The 24,285-nt window shown below is 34.8% G+C and overlaps 2 protein-coding genes across 2 annotated transcripts; both read left to right on the top strand.

Moving 5' to 3' along the window:
• Positions 1–6,069: 6,069 nt before the first annotated feature.
• Positions 6,070–8,161, top strand: LOC132271268 (photosystem I reaction center subunit IV, chloroplastic-like). The gene is made up of 3 exons (XM_059772594.1): positions 6,070–6,477; positions 7,809–7,874; positions 7,991–8,161. The coding sequence occupies exons 1-3, from the start codon at positions 6,214–6,216 to the stop codon at positions 8,093–8,095; spliced, it is 435 nt and encodes a 144-aa protein (XP_059628577.1). The 5' UTR covers positions 6,070–6,213; the 3' UTR covers positions 8,096–8,161.
• A 3,873-nt stretch (positions 8,162–12,034) lies between these two features.
• On the top strand, positions 12,035–16,503 carry LOC132271267 (protein neprosin-like). The gene is made up of 7 exons (XM_059772593.1): positions 12,035–12,601; positions 12,714–12,800; positions 13,261–13,542; positions 14,446–14,616; positions 14,843–14,896; positions 15,657–15,803; positions 16,017–16,503. Exons 1-7 carry the CDS (start codon positions 12,398–12,400, stop codon positions 16,392–16,394), a joined length of 1,323 nt encoding a protein of 440 aa, XP_059628576.1. The 5' UTR covers positions 12,035–12,397; the 3' UTR covers positions 16,395–16,503.
• The last annotated feature ends 7,782 nt before the right edge of the window (positions 16,504–24,285 follow it).

The following is a 24,285-nucleotide window of genomic DNA, read 5'->3' as shown; positions in this document are numbered from 1 at the left end:
CCCCTAATTTTAAAAGGATAATCCTGATATTTAATTAATTGTTTAATTGTATTTTTAATTGTTTAATTGTATTTTTAATTGTTTAATTGTTTTGTTTTAATTATTTAATTGTGTATTTGCTTATTTATTTGCTTAGTTGAGTGAATTGTGTTAATTATGTTAGTTAATTGAATAATTTATTTGCTTAATGGTATTTGTGTTATTTAATTAAATTATGTGTTTTTTTTAGTTAATGGTTTATTATATTCTTTATTCAATTTAGATGAATTAAATGTTTTAATTGTTTTAGGGTTTTGTCTTAGATATCACGTTTTTGTATAACCGACTTTTAATTAGCTTGGGATTAGGATTAGGTTTTCATTGGGGCTTCTATATAAGCTTGTATAAGTCTGCTAGGGTTAGAAAAAACCCTATTCACGTACTTAGTATATTGAGAGAAAACAGAGTAAGGTTATGAGAGGCAAAAAGGAACTGAGAGTGGAACTTAGGTAATTAACAAAGCAATTCAAGGAGGAAGGAACGTGGTTGTTTCTGGATGGAACCAAAGCACTGGAGGTATAGAACTACATCCTAGGACATTGACGGAAAGTTCAGAGACGTAGATTAGAGTTTAAAATCTGAAACTCAAAGGCAAGTTTCTATTTTTCTCTTTCCCTTTAATCTGTGTTCTGTGCATGCCTAGCTAGACACCAGGAGCTTAGTTAATGCTAAAATATAATAATCATACATGTTTAATTGGATTAAAATAGAGAGTTTCAGATTTTATATGCTTCTTCATGTTTTTTTTTATTTCTTAGATCTTTATGCATGAATTGTGGTTTAATTTGAATATTTGTCTGCTAAATCATTTAAAATAATTTATTATGGACGTATGGGACATAGGTTGAAGTTTGGAGACCTTAACAATGGAGTTTTAGGGTTTACAAAGGCTGAACAGACGAAGAAGACGACCTCCGCACTAACTTAGGCGGCTGAGTTTGTAACTTAGGGGGCTGAGTTGGTAACTTAGGCTGCTTAGTTGTAACTTAGGCGGCTGAGTTGGGATTTTTGGTTTCAAACACCTAGATTTTTTTTAAAACCTATTTTAATTAAATCAAATGGGTTAAATGGAGTAGGGAAGGTTCTAGAGTGTATAATATATCTCTTAGGTCTAAGGAATTGGACAAAATGGATTTGAAAATAATTTTATAAATTATTTAAGAATGAATCAGTATAAAAGCATACAGCTTAGCATACTGATAAGGGATGGAAAGAACCAAATTGCTTAGTTAAATTTTGGGCAACATAATGGATTGTAATAAGATTATAAATCTTATATTTGGATGCATCATAGATCATTTTATGTTTAAAGTTTGAACTATGCATATTCTGGATGTTAATTGTTAGAATATCAAATTCTTTAATGCAATTACATGAATTAATGCTGGGATGTATATTGCTGAAATTTTAAATACTTTTCTGTAATGATATGGATAATGGTTTAGATTGTAAATTACTAGCTTATTATGCATGTGTTGTAATTTACAAAGATAAGGAAGATTGTATGCACCGGTATGGGACATGTGTTGTAATTTACAAAGATAAGGAAGATTGTATGCACCGGTATGGGACGGTGACATACTAGGGATGGTTTAGCTCAAAACGCTTAAACCTAACCCATCGGATTAAAGGAATGGATTGAAAAATATTGAATCCTAATTGTGACTAAGTCAGATCAACTGTGACTAAGTTGAATGGCTTCCTGGATTAATGGATAGTAGTTAAGTCATATCAACTGAATAAGTTGAGTGACTAACTAATTTGTATATTGTATGTTATCTTAATAAGTATTTGAATGACATACCCTGGTTTTGGATGGACTTTATATATATGTTTATGGTACCACGAGATGAGCTTGAGTCTCAGACTCGTTGGTTAGGGTGCGTATATGCAGTGGATGCGTAACTGGTTAAAGTAGGTTAAGGTGTACCCTGTTAGGTCTAGGTACTCATGCCCACCTTTGGGTGCGTTTTCGCATGTTGCCTTCTATTCAGGTTAAGACCCCTACTGTAGTCCAGTGAATGTCCCTTAGTGTGGATATATATATGTATGGACTAGATAGATATTGTTGAGTTATCTAGGATGTATCTGCGTATCGGATTACTGTTTGGATCGTAGTAAAATAGGACTTGCATGTGGGCCTAATCCACTCTTTATTTTCCAGGTGTTCGTCAGTTCCAGGGTTAGAGCTTGGACGTGCAGAGCAGATACAGACACTCACTCCTCCGTTTACGTAAGACTACTCTCTATGTTTAGCTTTATGTTTCATTTCAGTTATTTCAGTTTCAGTTTGAGATTTTATTAGGGGTCCACAAAGATGGATTCCCGAGTTGTTAAACTTATGGAGTTTTGGATTATCGGATTTTAATAATTTTAGCTTGAGGATTTTTAATTTAGAATTCTTTCAGCGTTATTATTTATTTTCTTTATTATTTTGTGATCCGTGTTAATTTTAAAATACTTTAATTGTATGATATCCCTCGGGTTTGGGCCTGTGTCTGATCAACCCGCGTCTCGGATCTGAGAGGTATCACACTTGCGATGGAGGGTGGGTACAGGTGATAGTGTTAATGTATGGACAGACCCTTAGGTTCCAAATTTGCCAAGATTCAACATTATTTCAACTTGTCCTGAAGGTTTCTCTGTTAAACTTGTTAGAAAGAGAGAGAGAGAGAGAGAGAGAGAGAGAGAGGGGGGGGGAGTTCAAATCTAAGAATGAAAGGCAAGTTTAGAGTCGAAAGAATAGAGATGGAGGCGAAGTTCAGATCTGAGAACGAAAGGCAGGTTCAGAGTCGAGAGAATAGAGATGAAGGCGAAGTTCAGATTTGAGAATGAAAGGCAAGTTCAGAGTCGAGAGAATAGAGATGGAGGAGAAGTTCAAATCTAAGAGAATAGTGAGAACGAAAGGCAAGTTCATACACGTGGCTGATTGTAGTAGGCCTTTAGTTTAAAATGACTAATTAAATATATAATTACATATATATATATATACACACACACACACACAGAGTTTCGGTTCTTACCGGTTCCCACGGGCTGGAACCGAAACTGGAACCATACACTCATGGTTCCGAAATTAAGAACCGGGACCGGAACCAAAACTGTGAGAACCAGGAAAAACGGTTCCGGTTCCACGGTTCTGGTTCTTTTGTGCACCCCTACCTATGTTACATTTGAACAATTAAAACATAAATTACAATTTCAATGCAATTTAACTAACATTGGAACTTCCAATACAACGCAACAAAATATAGATTGTCAAAGTGATCCATTTGAAACCTAAAGTGCGTAAACAATTTAGTAAAAGTAGAAATTCTAATACAACGCATCAAGACATAGATTATCAAAGTTAACAACTTGAAATCTAAAATACGGAAAACAACTAAATATAACAATTTATAATTGGAACTTCTAATACAACGCATCAAGACATAGATTATCAAAGTTATCAACTTGAAATCTAAAATACGAAAACAACAAGTTATAACAATTTAGTTCTATTAACTTGTAACGAAAAACAAAATCAACAAAGGTGAATACTTGGACATCGATCGAATCACACAGGGCTACTAACCCATGGGCAGCCTACCCTACGTGCGCACTAGACTCATAGGGAGAGCTCTCATCCCCCGTACTAGAACCATGTCCTAGCCGTAGTTAAACATTTGATATCCCAAGTTTCCAAAATCAAGAAGTTGTGCAACAACGTATATATCATCATGTATTTACAAGATAAAAGCTATCTACCATGCACAATTCAATTTTGAAAACACAGAACACATGCTCTAAGTCCATAATTACTATGTCATGAAAAATGTTGAATCTTCAGTGTGCGATTCGTTACACGCTATAACAATATTATTCAATATTGAAAACATAATCTCATGAATAATAATACAAGCCTAGAATCATGATTTAAACATACAATTAACGTCAAATACATGATTAAATCATTAATACAATAAAATCGGAAATTAATTAAATAAACTAATTAATTTCTCTATATTTCAAATCTCATCCAATTAATCCCTAATTAACATATATGTCAAGATCATAGCATGATCATTACATTTATCAAATCAAAACTTAATTAGGTCCTTGAAACAACAAAATAGAATTTAATTAAAACATGATAATTAAATCTCTAAATTCTAAAGCAACTCCAAATGGCCCCAATTTAATACATGCTAGTAAACAAGTTCTAGTCATTACAAATATCAAGTTAAAAACTTAATCAAATCAATGGAACCATTAAATATATTTTAATTAATTCGTTTAATTAAAATCTCTAGATTTTAAAATTTATCCAAATGCTCTTAAATTAAAATATGTTAAAGAATATGCCAAGTCCTAATTTAATAGCATATCACAAGTTAATTCCATACTAGATACAACTAGGTGAATTAAAATTTCATATAAGAAAATAATTAAATAAAATTTTCAATACTCATTTAAATATTCTCAATTTAATATACGTTAATGAACATATCAAAGCCTAATTTAATATCACATTACAAGTTAATTCCATACTAGGTATAACCATGTGAATTAAATTTCATACAAAGAAAATAATTAAATAAAAGTCTCAAAACTTATCCGAATATTCTCAATTTAATATATGTTAATGAACATATCAAGGTCTGATTTAATAGCTAGCATGCTAAAAGTTAATTTCACACTATATACAACTATGTGAATTAAACTTTATACAAATAAAATAATTAAATTAAATTCTAGAATAAATACAAAAGCATGCATACAAGTTGTATAAGTTTGGAAAACATTCAATACAACAAATATATAAACCTAAAACTTCTTCTACCTCCATTTGAGATGAAAATCTCAAAAGCCGCCTAAAGGAAACCGTTCCGAATTCGACGATACTTCGGAGTTATGTTGGGGACAACGAGGGAAGCAACTATCACCCTTGAGGCATCACCAAAATCCAAACCCGAACTCGAACCCGAACTAAAAAATGGTCGAAACCGGATTCTAATAGAGGAAAAACGAAGATCTCGCACAGCCCAACAATAAAGTATTAATCATCGAGGCAAAAATCAAAAGTGAATAATGTCGAAAAAAAAAAATGTGGAAATGACGAAAAATGAATAATGTCGAAAAAAGAAAATATTAAAATGACGCGATCCTTGTAAGGAAGTTGTCAATTCAAAGGAAGGAATCTCGGAAACCATTCCCGAACACTCGAGACGACACCAAGTAATAAGAAACCGAATTCGAAAAAGAAAAATCAACGGAAAAAAAAATATATATATCCGTAAAATTTAAGGAAAAAAAAAAAAAATGACCAGATCATTACAACTAAATTATATACGGTAGAGCCAACCTTGTGCCAATGAATTACTAAGATTGGTTGGTATAACTACAAACATATTAGATGCGAAGGTATCACTAGCCTTGTATTAGATGCGAAGGTATATTTTGTTATTAGAACTTTTGCTTTCAGTTTGGGAGAATAGAAATGGAAGGAAAATAAAAGAATAGTAATGGAAGAAAATAAAAAAATATGTTTGATATTCATTAAAATAGTTTCATTTTCTTTCTTTTTTCAAACATGATTATTATATTAAATAATTAATATTATCATTATTTTTTTTAATTAATATTATTCTATTATTAATTTTTTGTTTTTTTAACTAATGTTATTTTTTTTTTTTTTGTCTTTCCAACTATACCAAACGTTGCCTCAATGTTAGTAGAAAAATATTCAGGGGGCAATTCTCTCTCCGTCCCTGTTTGCCGCTATGGCGCTACTACAAATGAAATATACTTGTCTTAATTGAAGAATTTAACACATCTGAATTGAAACTTCTTTTTTTTTTTAACGGCATCTTAATTGTAACTGAGACAGAGGGATATTGTGCTTACTTGGCATGTATATCTCCAAGTGTTGAAATTTGGATGGGCTTATCTCCAAGTGTTGGATATTGTGCTTACTTGGCATCACCTAATTGGTGGAGACTTATTGAACAACAAGAAAAAGATTTCATTTGATGAAAGCCTATGGATCTTATTTTGTCTTCTAAAATGTTATCCTCTTTCTGACTCATCCAAATTAAGCCACCACCTTCTTGCTACTCTGATACTGAAAAAATAATACATACTTAGAGAGAGAGAGAAGAAGAAGAAGGTAGAGAGTGAAAGAGAGGAGTGGCCATGGCTACCTGTAACATGGCTTCAGCTGCAGCTGGGCTTGTGCTCACATCCACTGCTTTGACATCAAGTTCTTCTACTAGAACTAGTATAAGCTTCTCTGTTAAGAACAATAACATTAGTTCAAGAAGGCTTGTGGTCCGCGCTTGCGAGGAAGTGGCACCACCGCCGGCTGCAACCACCACGGAGGCACCGCCCAAGGCCGCGGAGGCGCCTCCCAAGGCTGCTCCTAAGCCACCACCAATTGGGCCCAAAAGGGGCACTAAGGTATTTATATATAATTTTCTTGCTTTTACTTTTTGGACTAGGGTCAATTGTTGGAGGATATAAATATTTTAATTACACCCTCTAACATTTTAAACTTTTAGAGTGTACGGATTGAATTCAATTCAAACACAATTTGGCACATTCCATTTATAGATAAATTGTTTAATTCAAAATTAATTTTCACTCAAATTATTATAATTGATACCCATATTACACTTAAAGTGTGTGGACATGATCGTTTCTTCTCAAACAATATGATCTTTTATCTATTTATTTATTTATATATGTATGTATTTTAAAAGTTGGTGGCCTCTAATAAAGGGTACAAGTACAATAGTGTTGAAGTGTAAAATCCTAACGTTCGGGCTAAGGATTTTTTATTTTTATTTTTATTTTTATTTATTTATTTTTTCTCCTCCTAATAAATAACTTCCACAATGTTGAAGTTATTTGTTAGGTTGAAAAAAAGTTATTGTTAAGAAGAAAAAAAAAATTCCACAATATCCTTGAGGATCTTCAAAAGTCACTCGAACATTAATTAGAAGTTACTTAAAAAAAAAAAAAAAAAAAACTTCCACAATATTTTTGAGAAGACTTAAATCTTTAACAGTGACTCGAACGTTATTAGTGTAAATATTGTTTAATACAAACACAACCTACCGATTAACATTACTCGTCTAATGTATTAAATAAGACGATTAAAAGTTTCAACATAGAACATGAGGATCAGTCTGTTACATTTATCCTTTCTTTTTTTTTTTTTTTCTTTTTCTTTCTTAAGGTACACCCAATAACATTCGCATTATTTAAGTTAAGAGTGCGATTCAAAAACGAAATTTCAAGAATTTACCTCTCGAATTCCTGTCAACCCCGTTATGTTCTTGGAAACACATTTATGCCCTTGTTTAACTTGTAGATATAATGTCATGATGATTAATGCATTTTCTAACATGTAAAATGCAAATTAGTATCGAACACACAAATCATACAATGTAATATCCAACATATTTTGCATAAACCAACATAATGTACGTATATGCAACGCACTGTCTAATTCTTGAATATTAACCACTTCGATATGGTTCAAGTTAAAATAAGTCTCGTGTTGACCCAACACATGTAGTTAATCAAGTCAAATCATGTTAAACGAATTGAGTATCCAAACATAAACACCACCTAATATAAATCAAATTGTGTTACACAAGTTTTGACACTTTCGAGTGCCTCCTAGGCGAAACCAGAGTGTAATATAAGAAATTAAATGATGCACAAAATATTGAAGTCAACATGCAACTAGTTTGTTTATAATGTGTGATATTCTGCTTCCACAGGTGAGAATTCTAAGGAAGGAATCTTACTGGTACAAAGGCATTGGATCTGTTGTTGCAGTTGATCAGGTTTTGTCTCTCTTCAATTTCTAGTATATTATTACTCTCTCTCTCTCTCTCTCTCTCTCTCTCTCTCTCTCTCTCCAATTTATAATATATTGATACATATTAATTGGCGGGAACAGGACCCCAAGACTCGGTATCCAGTTGTGGTTCGATTCAACAAAGTCAACTATGCCAATGTATCCACTAACAACTATGCATTTGACGAGATTGAAGAAGTTGAGTGAGCTAAAGTTTTAAGTGACCATTTTGTGTGAAACCTTATTCTGTATAATATATACTTTATTCGTATCCCTTTTCTTTAGCATGTTTCTAATTAATCATTATATATATATTCACTATAATTGAACAACAATTAAAGATTGTTAGAACCACACCAATTGAAGTTTGAGACATCATCTTTTGGAAATTGAAAAAATTGAATAGTTAATTAGTAAGGCAAATTTTTTAAATTCGTTCTAAAATTAGGAACTTATGAAGGAATGAAGGTGGTAAAATGACTTTACTTGTCTCATTCTTGGAAATTTTGGGAGGTTAATTCTTGTTGCCATGCCAAGAATTTGGGTTACTGGAAAACATATAAAATGAGTCAATTTAAAAATATATATAAAATAAAATAAAACTATTTTTAATATAAAGATTTCTAATGAGTGTGTAAAAGAAAAACATGTATCTTGTTGGGATTTTCAAACAATCAAATAAGATTGAATAAATTGTACTGACCTTCTTTGTGGTTTGAACAAATTATACACGGAAAGATCGTTCAATATTTTAACGTTTATTATTTTGACGTTCATTGAAATTTGACGTGTAGTCAATTACACCGTATTTTTTGGGCTAATTTGTTGACTAAATTTTATAAAATGACAATTTTGTTCTTCTATGAAACTCAAGGTATTATTGACTTTTCATACTCAAAATTACCGCAAATAAGTTTTGTATGTGTGACGGGATATTACTGTACAAATGTACTACGCCACATGGCTGTATCCAATTGATGAGGAACATTAAAGTAAAAATGAAACAGAGTGAAACAATTTCCTAGGAATGTACTAATGATTCATTTGAAGATGGAGTAAATGAGGATTTTACTAATTTTCAACTGCAAGAATCATCAATTCAAGAGATGAAACTTGAAAGTTATAAATAGGACCAAAATATCTTCTGCAATCGTACACAACGAAAACTTCCATTGAATGTGACATCCCCACAAATATCGCTAAAATTTGCTTTATTTTCTTTCACGTGGGGAGAGTTTGGGATTTGATTTGAAAAAATGTTGAGATGTGCGTTTTAGAGATGGAAAGTGCTACCCAGGCGGACAAGTTGGTCAGAATTTCTTGATTGACAATAGGTTGTGAAATTCTCTACAAATCCTAGCTAGACTTCAAAAACATGCATTTTTCTTCAAAAATTAAACTATGACGACGCTGTCCGCGTGAATATACCTGTTGAACCAGGGGTGAAGCCAGTTTGTGTCCAGAAGAGGGGGCACATGCCCCTGGCCCGCCCGCTTGCCCCCCTATGTACATATATTATTTTTATTTTATTTTTTACATGTATATATAGAAATTAGTATATTATATTCTCTTAAAATTATTAGTTTTCAAATTTTTTTAAACTTTTTTTATTTTTTCTTTTTTCTCTTTAAATTTTTTTAATTACTTTTTAAAAAAGTCAAAATTCTCTTATCTAATCATGCTCTAATTTGTTTTCTCAAAGTTCATTTTTTTTTTTCTTTCTTCTTATTCTTATATTTAAAAAAAAAAAAAAAAATTCCCACCATGCTCCCCTAAATTCAAATTCTGCCCCTATGCCTATTAAAGCTCTGGATTCAACAACTAAGAAAATAAAAACATGAAAAAGACATAATAATTTTATTTATCTATTAATGCATATATTTTGATATTGAGAGGAACTTTGCATAATTTCAAGGAATTTGTAATATTTTCCAAGTTTCTTCTTAGCTAATGATGTTCCCCATTTTTTTTTTTTTATTCTATTTTATGGTGGTAGATGTCTCTGGCTTAGCTAAACGTTTCAGCTACCTGTGATGTCTGAAAAAGGATAGTTAACTTTCCTTGGCCGTTAAAAATACAATAATGCAGCAACCCACAAGTACAATTGTCAATAGTCATACAAGTATCCTCCAAGTCATATATACCCGCCACTGTGTTTATTAGATACACACATATATATACACATGTATGTAGAGAAAGAGAGACTCTCTCTAGAGGGTGTGACATCAATAGATTTATGGGATACGTCTAGTTAGGTGATACCATAATAAATCTTATTGAAGAGTCGCCATTGCTACAACTGCTTGCCTTAAAAGCAAGTCCAGTTTGCAAGGACTATATTGGCCTTGTTCATCTCCCCGTAAAGTCCAGCTTTTTTTATTAATTTTTATTAATTGGGTTAGGTAAATTACTCATGTTTAGTCGTTTAAGGATATTCAAATTATGTGCCAAACGTTCATTCATTTCAATCAGATTCGCACCAATTACGAATTTATAAATAAGAAATTCGTAGTTCATGGATCGATTAAGATCTATAAAACCGAAAGTTCCTCTCCTTATATGTAAAAGTATTCTCCATAATGCAAGGTTATTTGAGTCATTAGACATAAACCACCGAGTCAATTACATAGTTTTAGATTGGAGAGTTAAAGAAATTAGCAACTAGTTTTAAGTTGAATCAGCGACAAAGAGGCATGCAACTGCCCGGAATTCGAGAATAGAAGCTTTAATATCATATATATATACACACACACACACAAGAACACACAATTATTTTACATTATATGTAATAAGTATATATGAATGCAGCCACATGGAGATTAGCATTGTAGCATGGATCAAGGGATTGCTTATGACCCATAACTTAAAAACACCGGAATAGAAGCCTCCCCAATACGTTGAAATTTCAACAAATATATATATATATATATATATATAGCTATTGAGATTTGAGTCTTGACCTTCCTTGGGTTCATCCATCACCTCAAAGTCCAAACCCTACACGCGCGCACAAACACACATATATATTGCTAATTATTTTAATTTAATCATTAACTCGATGCTTTCAACAGGTTTCAATTTTTAATTTTTCATCAGGGTATACCATTTGGTGGGTCCAGTAGTTACATCTGCGAGATATATATGATTATATATGTGTGTGTCTGTGTGAGAAAACAAAACTTATATGTCATTTAATTATTCTGATTATCAATACAAGCTTACCCTTAACTAGAAGAAGAAAAAAAAAAAAAAAAACTTGTATGTCATTAGATGCTTAATTGGTTGTGTTAAGAAGTTAATAAGATCAAATTGTTACTTATAAATATGAAAAATGGTAGGGTATTTTAAAATGTCACTTAAAAATTGAAGATTTTACTGTGTTTTGGTATAAATATTTTCGTGCTAGAGCAATGTAATAATTACAAAAATTATTAAAATACCTTCCAAAAAAATTCGAATAAAATTAATATTAGTTATCGTGTAATCATATATGCCACACATGTAAAACGTTCTATGCAGTACAATATGTCTTTTAAATGGAATATGTGTTACTATGTTTGTTATTCTTTGAAATTTTGTCACCTTAATTATTAATAGTCCTTTTATTCATTTTCTATTCTCAATGCATGTTATGGTTCATTAATTTTGCAATAAATTGAAAAGTAATTAATGAGACCAATCTACATCATTTCAACTTGTAAATAATAATCACAGAAATTTAATTTTCAAAACGACATCTTAGTACATCTTCCATATTTTTCTCACTTTGTTTTTTTTTTTTTTTATGTTTTTTTTTTTAAATGTAGATAAATTTAATGGGAGTAGCAGTAATACCATAGTAGTGATTGTCCCAATTTCATTCCCTATGTGAAATAAATACAACAATAAATTCCAGTATATGATTCCCTGTACCTCATTTCTGTCCAACGCGTTTACATTTTATATATATATACATATCTTCTTAAATTTCAGGTCAAGAATAGCGACGCCAGAGGCACGTGGCAGTGACGTGTTAGGAAGCACAGTCATTGCGTGCAACCTGGAATGAATTCAACGAAAAGAAAACACAAACGAGAAGAGCAAAATGTGGAGAGACTGAGAAGTAAAGAAACCAATAAAAAGTTTTGGCGGTTTGAAGGAATATTAATGGCGAAGATCGTGTGGTTGCAGAGTCAGATACATATTTTCAACTATTCAAGTGGGGTGTAATAAAAGATGGGTAGGTCTAAGTTTTTAATATTGCTTTCAATATCCACGTACACAAACAAAAAATAATACTATATATATATATATATTAACATTCATTGTAAGATATAAATCCTATGAATGATGATCATATTCTAGAGAGAGAGAGTCTAGAGAGAGAAGGAGGGGAGCAAATCCTCATTACAAGTCATTTTCTGACTTTCCTTTCCGTGTTGGTGCTTAAATTGTTTTTTTTTTTTTTTTTTTACCTAGTAATGGTGGTGTAGTTTTTCTCAGTGTTGATCATTTTTGGCACTGAATGAAATGGGTACTACTTTTCCAAGGGAGAGAAGATTGTTTTTCTCAACATCTCTCATTCTCTTAATATTTACTGTGATTTTGTTCCAAGAATTTTTCGCGGTTTCGGGTTTGAATTACACAAAATATAGACATGTTGGGAGGTTGAGACGTGATAGGATTGAGAAACATCTTGAGAAGATCAACAAGCCAGCCGTCTTAACCATAGAGGTAAGTATTTGTGTTTCTCTCTCTATATATATATACAGTATATTTGTGTATTTATATACATTTTGGTTATTTATTTGATATGTGTTTTTCTTGCTTTGATTGATTTTATCAGAGCCCAGATGGAGATATCATAGATTGTGTCCATAAGAGAAAACAACCAGCTTTAGATCATCCCCTCCTAAAGAATCACAAGATCCAGGTACACAATTAAACCATAAACAAACTTCACTCTCTCTCTCTCACACACACACACAAAATTGTTACATTTTCTTCTTTTTTTTGGGTAAGTATTGTTACATTTTCTTTTATGTAGGAAGTCTAACTGCAAATCTAAATACATGGTTCATGCATGGTTTTAATTTTCAACGACCAACTTCTTAATTAATTTCTCCAACAACAAATATGTACACTTCTATATATATATATATGAATAATGCTACATAAAAATAGAATTTGGAATTATTTATCTTTGTCAACACACGATTTAGTAACAAAAATCGATCCAAACTTCTATCATATGTATATATATATATATGGGCTATGTTTGGTGTTAATGATGATATTAGTTGTGTTTGGTTTATATGTGTATATATATATTATATATGGGCTATGTTTGGTGTTAATGATGATATTAGTTGTGTTTGGTTTATATGTAACAGAAGGTTCCACCAGAAAGGCCCAAGATGAGAGTGATGGAAGAAAATGTAGAGAGAAAATTCAATGGGAGTGGTGGTGAGGGAGTACCAAGTAGTGGTGCATGGCAAACGTGGCAACAAGATGAAAAACAGTGTCCGAAGGGCACCGTTCCTCTGCGGCGGAGCACACTGCATGATGTTTTGAGGGCCAAGTCTTTGTATGACTTTGGAAAGAAACAGAGAAAATCAGCGTCTCTTGCAAGACGCAGTGATGCACCGGATGTAGTCAGCCAAAATGGCCATGAGGTATGCTATCATTTCCCATCCCATGACAGATATATATATCACCACAACTACCAAATTACTACCAAAAAAAATAAAAAAAATTACTTTAATGTTCTTGAAAATTCGATGATATGGTATAATCATTAGATTAAATATTGATACATAGAGATATTACGTTAAAGTCGAATCACTTACAATTGTCTAATGCAATAAAGTGGAGTGAAAAAGTTCGTTACAAGTGTTTGGAGTCTTTAGATTGAAACGTAGCTGCATTTTAGATTGTACGGGTTAGCTTCGATCCAATGGTTCAGGAGCTGGACACATGAGTTCTATGCATAGGAGGTCTTGTGTTTGACTCTTTTTGAATTGTCTAGCTGATAAATGTGTTGAGCGGTTATATATATTCGAAATTTACCTAATAACCCCAAGTCCAAAAGTCCGTACCTCCGTGATTGTGAAGGTTCTCACATCATTAAAAAATAATAATAATAAAGCTTAGCTGCATTTTTATTTTTTCACAAGCCTACTCAATTGGTATATCCTTAAATTAGTAAATGTGTTTAATAGAGAAAATTGGTGAATCATCAATTAAAATGGGTAAAGCAATGAATTTTCCTAGTCCATTGACCTCCACGTGTTAGAAGCTTATTGGTTGGAAACATGATAAGTCACTGACTTATTTATTGCCAATATTTACTTTTGTACACCTACTACAATCTTCTTGACTTCTTTAATAAAAAAAGTAATTTTATTATTATTTCAATTGTAGGATTACTTTGAAATTATTTTCTTTTTATAAAGAAAAAAAAAAAAAAAAAAAGGGGAAAGTACGTGCAAAATTTTAGTGCAAAAATATTGTTCCATATATAGACCAAGTGATTAATTTTTATTTTTATAATATGAAATATACATATCATTATATAGCATGCGATAGCATACACGGGAACATCGCAAGAGGTGTACGGGGCAAAAGCGACATTGAATGTGTGGGACCCATTGATCCAAGTAGTCAACGAGTTCAGTCTCTCCCAGATTTGGATTCTTTCGGGATCATTCGACGGCTCTGATCTCAACAGCATAGAAGCTGGCTGGCAGGTACTTCCTCCATTTTCTGCTCTCTCACACACACAATCCAACATCTTTTTATATTATTTTTTCAATAAAATTATAATTCATTGAATTCAAATTTTTTCGAGAAAAATTATAAAAATATATTCATTGAATTCAACACCTCTTTATAGTTTATAAATATGTATATATGTATATGTATATATTTTGCGAAAGTTGGATTTTCTGAAGCTTTGATCCTTTTACTAGTCAGGTTAGTCCGGAGCTTTATGGTGATAGCAGGCCCAGATTATTCACTTATTGGACGGTCAGATCTCTCTCTTCTTTAGTTAGTGTCCCTCGATTCTTTGATTTAAATAATATGATTATTCAAATATATCATCTAATTGTGTGTAATATTGAAAATTAATTGTATCATTCTGTTGAGGTGATCATGGCATGTTGTATGATGTGAAAGTGTAGCGAAAAAAAATATTGATTTTGATTTTTTCACGTGATTAGCATTTACTTCCACTGTTTCAAAAAAATGTTTTTTCTAGGGAATCGTGACTCACATTCTCATTCTAAAAGAGACATTTTTTTTTGAATAAAAATAATATAAGAAAATAAAATAATTTTTGTTGAGGTGTGGGAGCAGTCGACAACATTCTTGATTTGTAGACTGAGGTGCCCAGGTGAGTTTTGGTGTCAGCCAAAAATAAATAAATAAAATAATTTTTTTAAATTTCCATGATCTTACATTTATTTTATATTTGATCCGAGAAAATAGTATATCCTCAAATTTCGAAAATATCAAATGAAGGTGATGTAGGCGGGTGTGAACCCATCACATTGAGATTAGGTGGTGGGCTCATATTCCACTCGCATAGTTACCCTCCGACCTCCCTTCAATCTGAAGGTGTTCATTGCTCTCTAATTAACTCACTTAAGCTAAACTCATTTGAATCAGCTAGACACATTTTATATGATATTATTTGTATATAATCATCTTTAATCTTATTTCAACATTCATTATGATCACTATAACCAATAGTAACATATTTATGTTTTTTTATTATATATTACAGAGCGATTCATATCAAGCAACAGGATGTTACAACCTTTTATGTTCAGGATTTGTACAAACCAATAGTAGAATAGCCATAGGAGCTGCAATTTCTCCGGTTTCATCATTTGGCGGCAATCAATATGACATTACAATTCTCATTTGGAAGGTTCTTTTAAGTTTTTTTATTCAAAGTTATTGAGTAATCTTTAATATTAAGATGCGCTAAGCAATATCGCGATCTTAAAAGCACAACTTTTTGATCTTATGGGTCCCACAGTGAGGGTCACTAATCCAAAGACATTAATTGTGGAGTCACAATTGCACTTAGCATTCCTCTTCAAGATACGTCACAATAACACTTACAATTCTGTGAATGTAGGATCCAAAGTTAGGAAATTGGTGGTTGGGCTTGGGAGATAACACATTAATCGGTTATTGGCCAGCGGAGATTTTCACGCATTTGGCGGACCGCGCCACCATGGTAGAGTGGGGAGGTGAGGTGGTGAATTCAAGGGTCAACGGGGAGCACACGTCCACCCAAATGGGCTCGGGCCACTTTGCCGAAGACGGGTTCGGGAAGGCGTGCTACTTTCGGAACCTAGAGGTTGTGGACTCGGATAACAGCCTCACCTCGGCCCAAGACATATTAACCCTTGCTGAGAACACCAATTGTTACAATATCAAGAGCACCTACAACAAGGAATGGGGCACACATTTTTACTATGGTGGGCCTGGGAATAATCCACAGTGTCCGTGACCATATCATAATAATTGTTGTTGTGCTATAAATCGCTTTCCAATATATTTGATTTTTTTCCATGTATAAAAAATATATACATTTAATATCAATTTTGCCTTTTTATTTATTTATTTATAAGTAGAGAGTTACACTGTGTTGGACACAGGATTTCATGAGAATTGGCTTTCAAAAGGAATTTCACTTTGTCTGAAAAATTCGGAAAATTTTGAAGAAATTTGACAACTAACTACTTACCAAAATTACCCTTCTAGAAACCGCTTTAATGTCTCTTCCACTGCAAACCACCTCATTCACATCTTTAATGTCTCTTAGCCTAAAATTGTGCAAAATTTATATTTGTTAAAATTTCTTTTTAAAAATTCCATTTTATTCCAAAGGACAAATATAATCCTATTTTAATTACAACCCAATTCTTATTTCAATTCCAAAAGAATTTGGTTCCAAACAGAGCCCATGGAGAATTGATTTATTTAGTTCTTTAGCTTTAGGAATGATTCATTTTAGGGTAAATTATACAGACACCCCTTGAGGTTAGGTCATTTTTTAACTAAATGAAGATTTTGGTTTTAACTTTCACTTACACCCCAATTTACTTTTTGGCCTCAAACACATGCAAATTGACTCTTTTACCCTCAAAATTTTAATACAAAATATCTTTCATCTTAAATGACAAAAACGCCTCTCTATAATTTTGAGTTTCATCTCTGCGGTCTCTCTCACCCACCCCTCCAACCACCACCGTAATCCTCATTGCACAACCACCAACACACTACCGCCACAACACAACCACCATACACCGCCGCCACAATGCAACCACCACACACCGCTGCCACAACGCAACCACGCCATACACCACCCACGCAACGCCGCCATGTCAAGCACACGGCCTCTGGGTCAAAGAAGACGTCGCCACAACCACACACTGCAACACCCACACGCCGCCTCAACCACATGGTGCCACACCGTAACACCCACACACTGTCGCCACATCAAACACGCCATAACCACCCACACAATCCCGCCACATAAAAGACGCCGCCTCTGGGTCAAAGAAGACACCGCCACAACCAGTCACACCCACACACGCACCACCACAACTACCGTCATACCCACACATAAACCACCAGTGAGGAGCTCGAATCTATAAGCACCAGAACGATCCCGTGCTGCACCATCGCTGAGTTCTTCGTCCCAATTGTCCCAATCTTGACTTGTACAGACTTCGTCTTTGACGGCGACCGAAGAACAGCGCTATCGTGGAGGGATTTTGAGAAAGAGAGAACGAGTCAGAGAGGGTTAGGAGGTGAATCGAAGAGATCAGGTGAGTTGGGTCTTGAGATCGATGTCGATTAGGAGGTGAATCGGAGAGGTTGGGAGTTCGGCGAGTTGAGTGTCGATGACTACACCTCTTCGACCTCGTCGACTGAGTTGATGTCGCCGCCATTCCGAGCTCGCCTGGCCACCGCCACTTACAATCCACAACCTAAACCCCATCATCGATCAAGGCGACCCCTATTTGACCGTTTTGTATGTGTGCGTATATATTATATATATATATATATATAGTTGTTTTATATGTGTGTGTATATATCTATCTATCTATACATATTATATCTCAAAAGTGAAATTTAAAACCAAAATGTTAATCTAGCTGAAAACTGACCTAACTTTAGAGGTCTGAGTGTAATTTACCCTTCATTTTATTATAGTGGGTTTGGGAACAATTCACAGGTCCAATCTGTCTCATTTGATGTTCCCCCCAAATTATAGAATTTAATGGAAAAAAATAAACAAATATTATATATATATATATATATATATATATATGTATGTAATACATATAATATAATAATATTAGTATAACATTTCCTTCTCATTTTTCCCATTTTCTCTATAAAGGGTTTGTTGCTTTGTGGATGCTTTAAATTCATCTATAGCTTTCTCTGTAAATCGCTTATATACACACACATACACAATGACACACATACACACACACACACACATATATATATATAGTTGTTTGTATATATATGGGTTTGTTAGACATTACATGCTCAATGATTCAAGCGTCCGATTCAGTTTATATTTAGAGAATCTTCTCTGCAAACCCGAATTTGTTTTTTACTTTATTTCAGCTTCTTTTTCATTCACTCTGTGCCATTTTTCTGTTACTATTTACTCCCCAATTCATGCATTTCTTACTCGTCTTGTAAAGATCCACTCCACCACATGGTATGATATTGTCCGCTTTGGGCCTGAGCCTGCACAGTTTTACTTTTGGGCTTTACCCCAAAAGGCCTCATACCAATTAGAGATAACACCACCACATATAAGCACTTTACCTTTCCCTTATCCAGACGATGTAGGATTATGCACCCGTAACTCGCCCAGTGTGGTAGCCTGCTAGTGTCTCACACCTGCCCACGGTACACCTGCTCATAAGGTCGTCACAATTCACCCCGTATGAGGCTCGACGTCCCTGTCGACACACTTCCGACTAGGTCATGCTTTGAGACCATTTGTAACGACCCACTCATCACCCCCTCTTTGGGGCCCAACGTCCTCGTTAGCCACACTTTTGGCTAGGTCAGACTTTGATACCATTTGTAATAACCTAGTCCACCACATGATATGATATTGTCCGTTTTGAGCATGAGCGCGCACAGTTTTACTCTTGGACTTTACCCCAAAAGGCGTCACACCAATTGGAGATAACACTACCATATATAAGCACTTCATATTTCCTTTACCCAGGTGATGTGTGATTGTGCACCCGTAGTTCGCTCAGTGTAGTAGCCTGTTAGTGCCTTGCACCCGCCCACAAGGTCGCCACAATAACCCCTTCTTTGGGCCCAACGTTCTCGTTGGCCACACTTCCTGCTGGGTCATGCTCTGATACCATTTGTAATGACCCACTCTATCACATGGTATAATATTATCCGTTTTGGGCCTGAGCTCGCACGATTTTATTCTTGAGCTTTACCCCAAAAGACCTCATACCAATTGAAGATAACACCACCACGTATAAGCATTTCACCTTTCCCTTACCCAGGTGATGTGGGATTGTGCACTAGTAACTCGTTCAGTGTGGTAGCCTACCAGTGCCTCGCACCCACCCACAAGGTCGCCACATTTGTAACAACCCACTCCACCACATGGTATGATATTGTTCGCTTTGGGCCCGAACTCGCACGATTTTACTCTTGGGCTATACCCCAAAAGGCTTCAATTAGAGATAATACTATCACATATAAGTACTTCACCTTTCCCTTACCCAGGTGATATAGAATTGTGCACCTGTAGCTCGCCTAGTGTGGTACCTTGCTGTGATACCCCTCGGATCCGAGATACGGGTTGATCAGGCCCAGGCCCAAACCCGAGGGAATATCAAACAATTAAAGTATTTTAAAGCGAACACAGATGACAAAATGAAACAAAAGTGATGGAATAAAACTGAAAGTAACATTAATTATAATATCCTCCATGTATAACTGAAAATTGAAAATCCAATCCTCCAAAACTTCAAGGTTACAACTTGGGAATCCACTGATGGACCCCTAACCAAAAGTTCAACTGAAACTGAAAACTGAAAATAGATAATGCTAGAAATATCGAGAGAAGTCCTACGTAATCAGACGAAGGTGAGACTGTCCTCGACAAGCACGATCAAGCTCTAAGGCTGGAACCGTCCTGTACCTGAAAAGAATAATAAAGGAGTGGGTCAGACCCACGAGCAAGTTCTAATCTAACTGCAATCCATACAGTGACCCGATACGCAGATACACCGTAGACACCTCACAATATCTATCTAGTCCATACGTATAAATATATCCACACTAAGGGACATTCACCAGTCTATAATAGGGGTCTCAACCTGAATAGAAGGCAACATGCGAATACGCACCCAAAGGTGGGCATGAGTACCTAGACCTAACAGGGTACACCTCAACCTATTATAACCAGCTACGCATCCACTGCATATACGCACCCTAACCAACGAGTCTGAGACTCAAGCTCAACTCGTGGTACCATAACCATATATATAAAGTCCGTCCAAATCCAGGATATGCAGTTCAACTATTTATTAAACTGTCATACAATAAACCAACTAGTTAGTCATTCAACTTATTCAGTTGATATGACTTAACTACCATCCGTTAATCCAGGAAGTCATCCAACTTGTTTACAGCTGATCTGACTTAGTCACAATTAGGATTTAATATCTTTCAATCCATTCCATTAATCCATTAGGTTAGGTTTACGCGTTTTGAGCTAAACCGTCCCTAGTATGTCACCGTCCCATGCCGGTACATACCATCCTCCATATCCATGTAAATTACAACATATATAACAGTTCAATAATTTACAGACCAAAAACTACCATCCAAACAATTGCAGAAAACTATTTAAAACTTCAGCAATTTAACTCCAAGCATTTAACCATATAGTTGCAGGAGACGATTTAACAAATCAACACTAACATCCAGAGCATGCATAGACCAAATTTAATATGTCAGGGACTCCATCATGCATGTGAATAGGTTAAATAATCCTATTATTAACCAATAAATTGCTAAAACAATTCAGAAGATTGTTTAAATATTTCAGCAGTTTAAATCCAAGCATTAACCATATAGTTGCAGTAAACAAATTAATAATTCAGCAACTAGCCTCCTAAGCATGCATAGATCAAAATTAATAATTAAATGACCTTATCATGCACTTGAATGCATTCTAAAACAAGTTTTATAAACACATTATGTTCCATCAAATTGCTGAATTTTAATTCAACAATTAATTCAACTTCCATGTGTTAAGTGCCTTAATTTTTACACTGTTTGTCCCAACAACTTAGAATTAAACTTTACTCAATTTAGGGTCTTAATAACACTCAAAATTCATTCCTTGATCCCTCTGTAAAGTTCCAAATTCATTCAAACAGTCTCCATGCTCCAACAGTGAACATAGTATGTAGAAAATAAAAAAAAATCGTAAAAGAAATTAAAAATAACAAGGGAGCCTGCTCCAGAATTTGGAGCAGGCTCTTTTCCAGCCTAGAGCCGGCTCTAGGACTTCCTAGAGCCGGCTCCACTTTGTTGTGGGAGCCGGCTCCCACTTCCATGGAGCCGGCTCTCACCTCCTGTGTGAGCCTTCGTCCCCGGTGCGTGTTTCAGCTCTTGTGCTCTTTCTCCGGCTTATTCCTAACCCTCTGTTAGTTTTTAAAACCAAACTTAGGTGTCCTATTAATACCCAGTAGCATCCCAATGGCTTGATAACAACAATTAAAAACAATTACAGAGACTAAATTTGCTACCGAACTAACCTGCGTTAGGAACAAAACTGAAATTATAATTCTATTCCAACCTCTCTGTTTCTCTTCACAAACTGATCTTAGGAGTCTTATAACATCCCACCAACATCCCTAGGGTTTGTTTACAGAAGATAGAGGCAAGAATCATAACCAAAACTCAACAGATTTTTAATATGCTTTAATGAACAGAACAGGAAGCAACAATACACGAACTATAAACAGATTTGGATTCAATGCAAACAAATCATCAACAAGCATACATTGAACACATAAGTTTCATTTACTAATTAGTTAATCCCTAGAGACTATCTAAGTGCACAGAACACGAGCCAAAGGGAAGGAGAAAGAAAAGAACTTGCCTGTGATTTCAATTATGAAATCCCTGTGTCGTCTCTAAGTTTTCCTGCAATTCTGAACGCCGCCAAGCTTCCTATAACTCTGTCTCTAATCCTTACTCAACCTCCTTGGTCCTCTCTGTACAAATCCTCTTAAGCCTCACTCTATTTTCCCACAACTGCTCTCTGTTTCTCTCTCTCTGTATCTCACGGTCTCTGTTGTTTTTACAGAAATTACGTTTAATTCTTTTCAAACCCTAAACCACCGTGACACACATACTTATAGGCTTAGTGATTAAACCCTAATCCATGTAACCTTAAAGCCAGAGCCCATCTCGGCCCATAAACCGACCTAAGATAAATACCTACGTCGGCCACCTTATGTAAAATTGCAACCCTAAATTCACGTAAAGAACCAGAAAACTAAATTCCCTTAAATTTAAATTTTCATTACATAAAATTGATTAAACAATTAAATAAACACAATTAAATAAATAAATAAAATTATATAAACAGTTACCAAAAACATATTAAGTAACATGACTGATTAAACAAATAAACCATTAAGCAATTAATTAAACCAAATAATGCACATACAACCAATTTAAACAAATAAATAGATACCAATTAAATACACGAATAATCAATTAAATAAATAGAATGCAACCAATTAAATACACGTCACACAGGTAAACAATTAAATAAAATAATTAAACCAAATAATCATGCAAAAATACAATAAAAATAATAAATAAATGCCGAGACTATCCGTTTAAAATTAGGGGTATTACACTTGCCAAAGTCTCGCACTCGCCCATGGCACACCCGCCCATAAGGTCATCACAATCCACCCCCTAGGAGGCCCGACGTCCCCATCAGCACACTTCCGGCTGGGTCAGGCTTTAATACCATTTGTAACGACCCACTCCACCATATGGTATGATACTGTTCGCTTTGGGCCTAAGCCTCCACTGTTTTACTCTTAGACTTTACCTCAAAAAGCCTCATACTAATTGGAGATAACACCACCACAAATAAGCATTTCACCTTTTTCTTACCCAGGCGATGTGGGATTGTGCACCCATAGCTCGCCTAGTGTGGTAGCCTACTAGTGTCTTGTACCCGCCCACGGCACACTCGCCCATAAGGTCGTAACAATAATCTTGTAACGACCCTCACACTAGCCAGACACAATATTGTCCATTTTTGGCTACCCCAGACCAGAGACTTCCCATGGGGTCACTTATCCTGGTACTACTCCAAGTTAAGCACGATCCACGTCCAGACGATGTGGGATTATGCACCTGTAACTCGCCTAGTGTAATAGCCTACTGGTGCCTCTTGCACAGTCTCACACACACCTGCCCACAATGTCACACAATCACCCCCCTTCTAGGCCCAACGTCCTAGTTGGCCACACTTCCGGCTGGGTCAGGCTCTGATACCACTTGTAACGACCATCACCTTAACTAGACATAATATTGTCCGCTTTTGGCTACCTCAGAACAGAAACTTCTTAGGGGGTCACCCATCCTGGTATTACTCTAGGTTAAGCACGCTTAACTCTGGAGTTCTGATGGGTTCACGGCCATCATGGCTTTAAAAAGCGTTATGTCATAGAAGAGTGTTAAATTTACATATAGTACTTGCCCCATCCACATCCAGGCAATGTGGGATTATGTACTTGTAGTTTGCCCAGTGTGATAGCTTACTGGTGCTTCCTGCACACACTCACACACACCCTCCCACAAGGTCACCACAATGTATTGTGATGACCCTGTAGGCAGGTGTGCCGTGGGCAGATACGAGACATCAGCATGCTACCACACTGGACAAGTTACAGGTGCATAATCACACATCGTCTGAAAAAGAAAAAAGGAAAGGTGAAGTAATTATATGTGTGGTGGTGGTGTTATTTTCAATTAGTATGAGACCTTTTGGAATAAAATTTAAGAGTAAAATCGTGTAAGCTCGTGCCCAAAACAATAATATCATGCCATGTGTATACGTTGGGGAGTGGGCCATTACCAATGTTATAAGAACCAGTTATATTTTGAGAATCTTCGCCCCTAATTTGTTTTCTGCTTTATTTCAGCTTCTTTTTGCTTTCTTTCAGCTTTTTTCATTCACCTTGTGCCATTTTTCTGCGACTATTTACTCCCCAATTCATGCATTTCTTACTCTTCTTCTTTGTCATTCTCATTCTCTGCAACTACTTTGAGGATTTCCTTCATCTTCTGCT

Source organism: Cornus florida, unplaced genomic scaffold, assembly GCF_030987335.1.
Source record: "Cornus florida cultivar Cherokee Brave unplaced genomic scaffold, ASM3098733v1 CherokeeBrave_3.0.0_Hap2_Chr08, whole genome shotgun sequence".
NCBI lineage: Eukaryota > Viridiplantae > Streptophyta > Magnoliopsida > Cornales > Cornaceae > Cornus > Cornus florida.
Note: the sequence above shows the minus strand (reverse complement) of the source record. Positions and strands in the feature narration are given on the sequence as shown.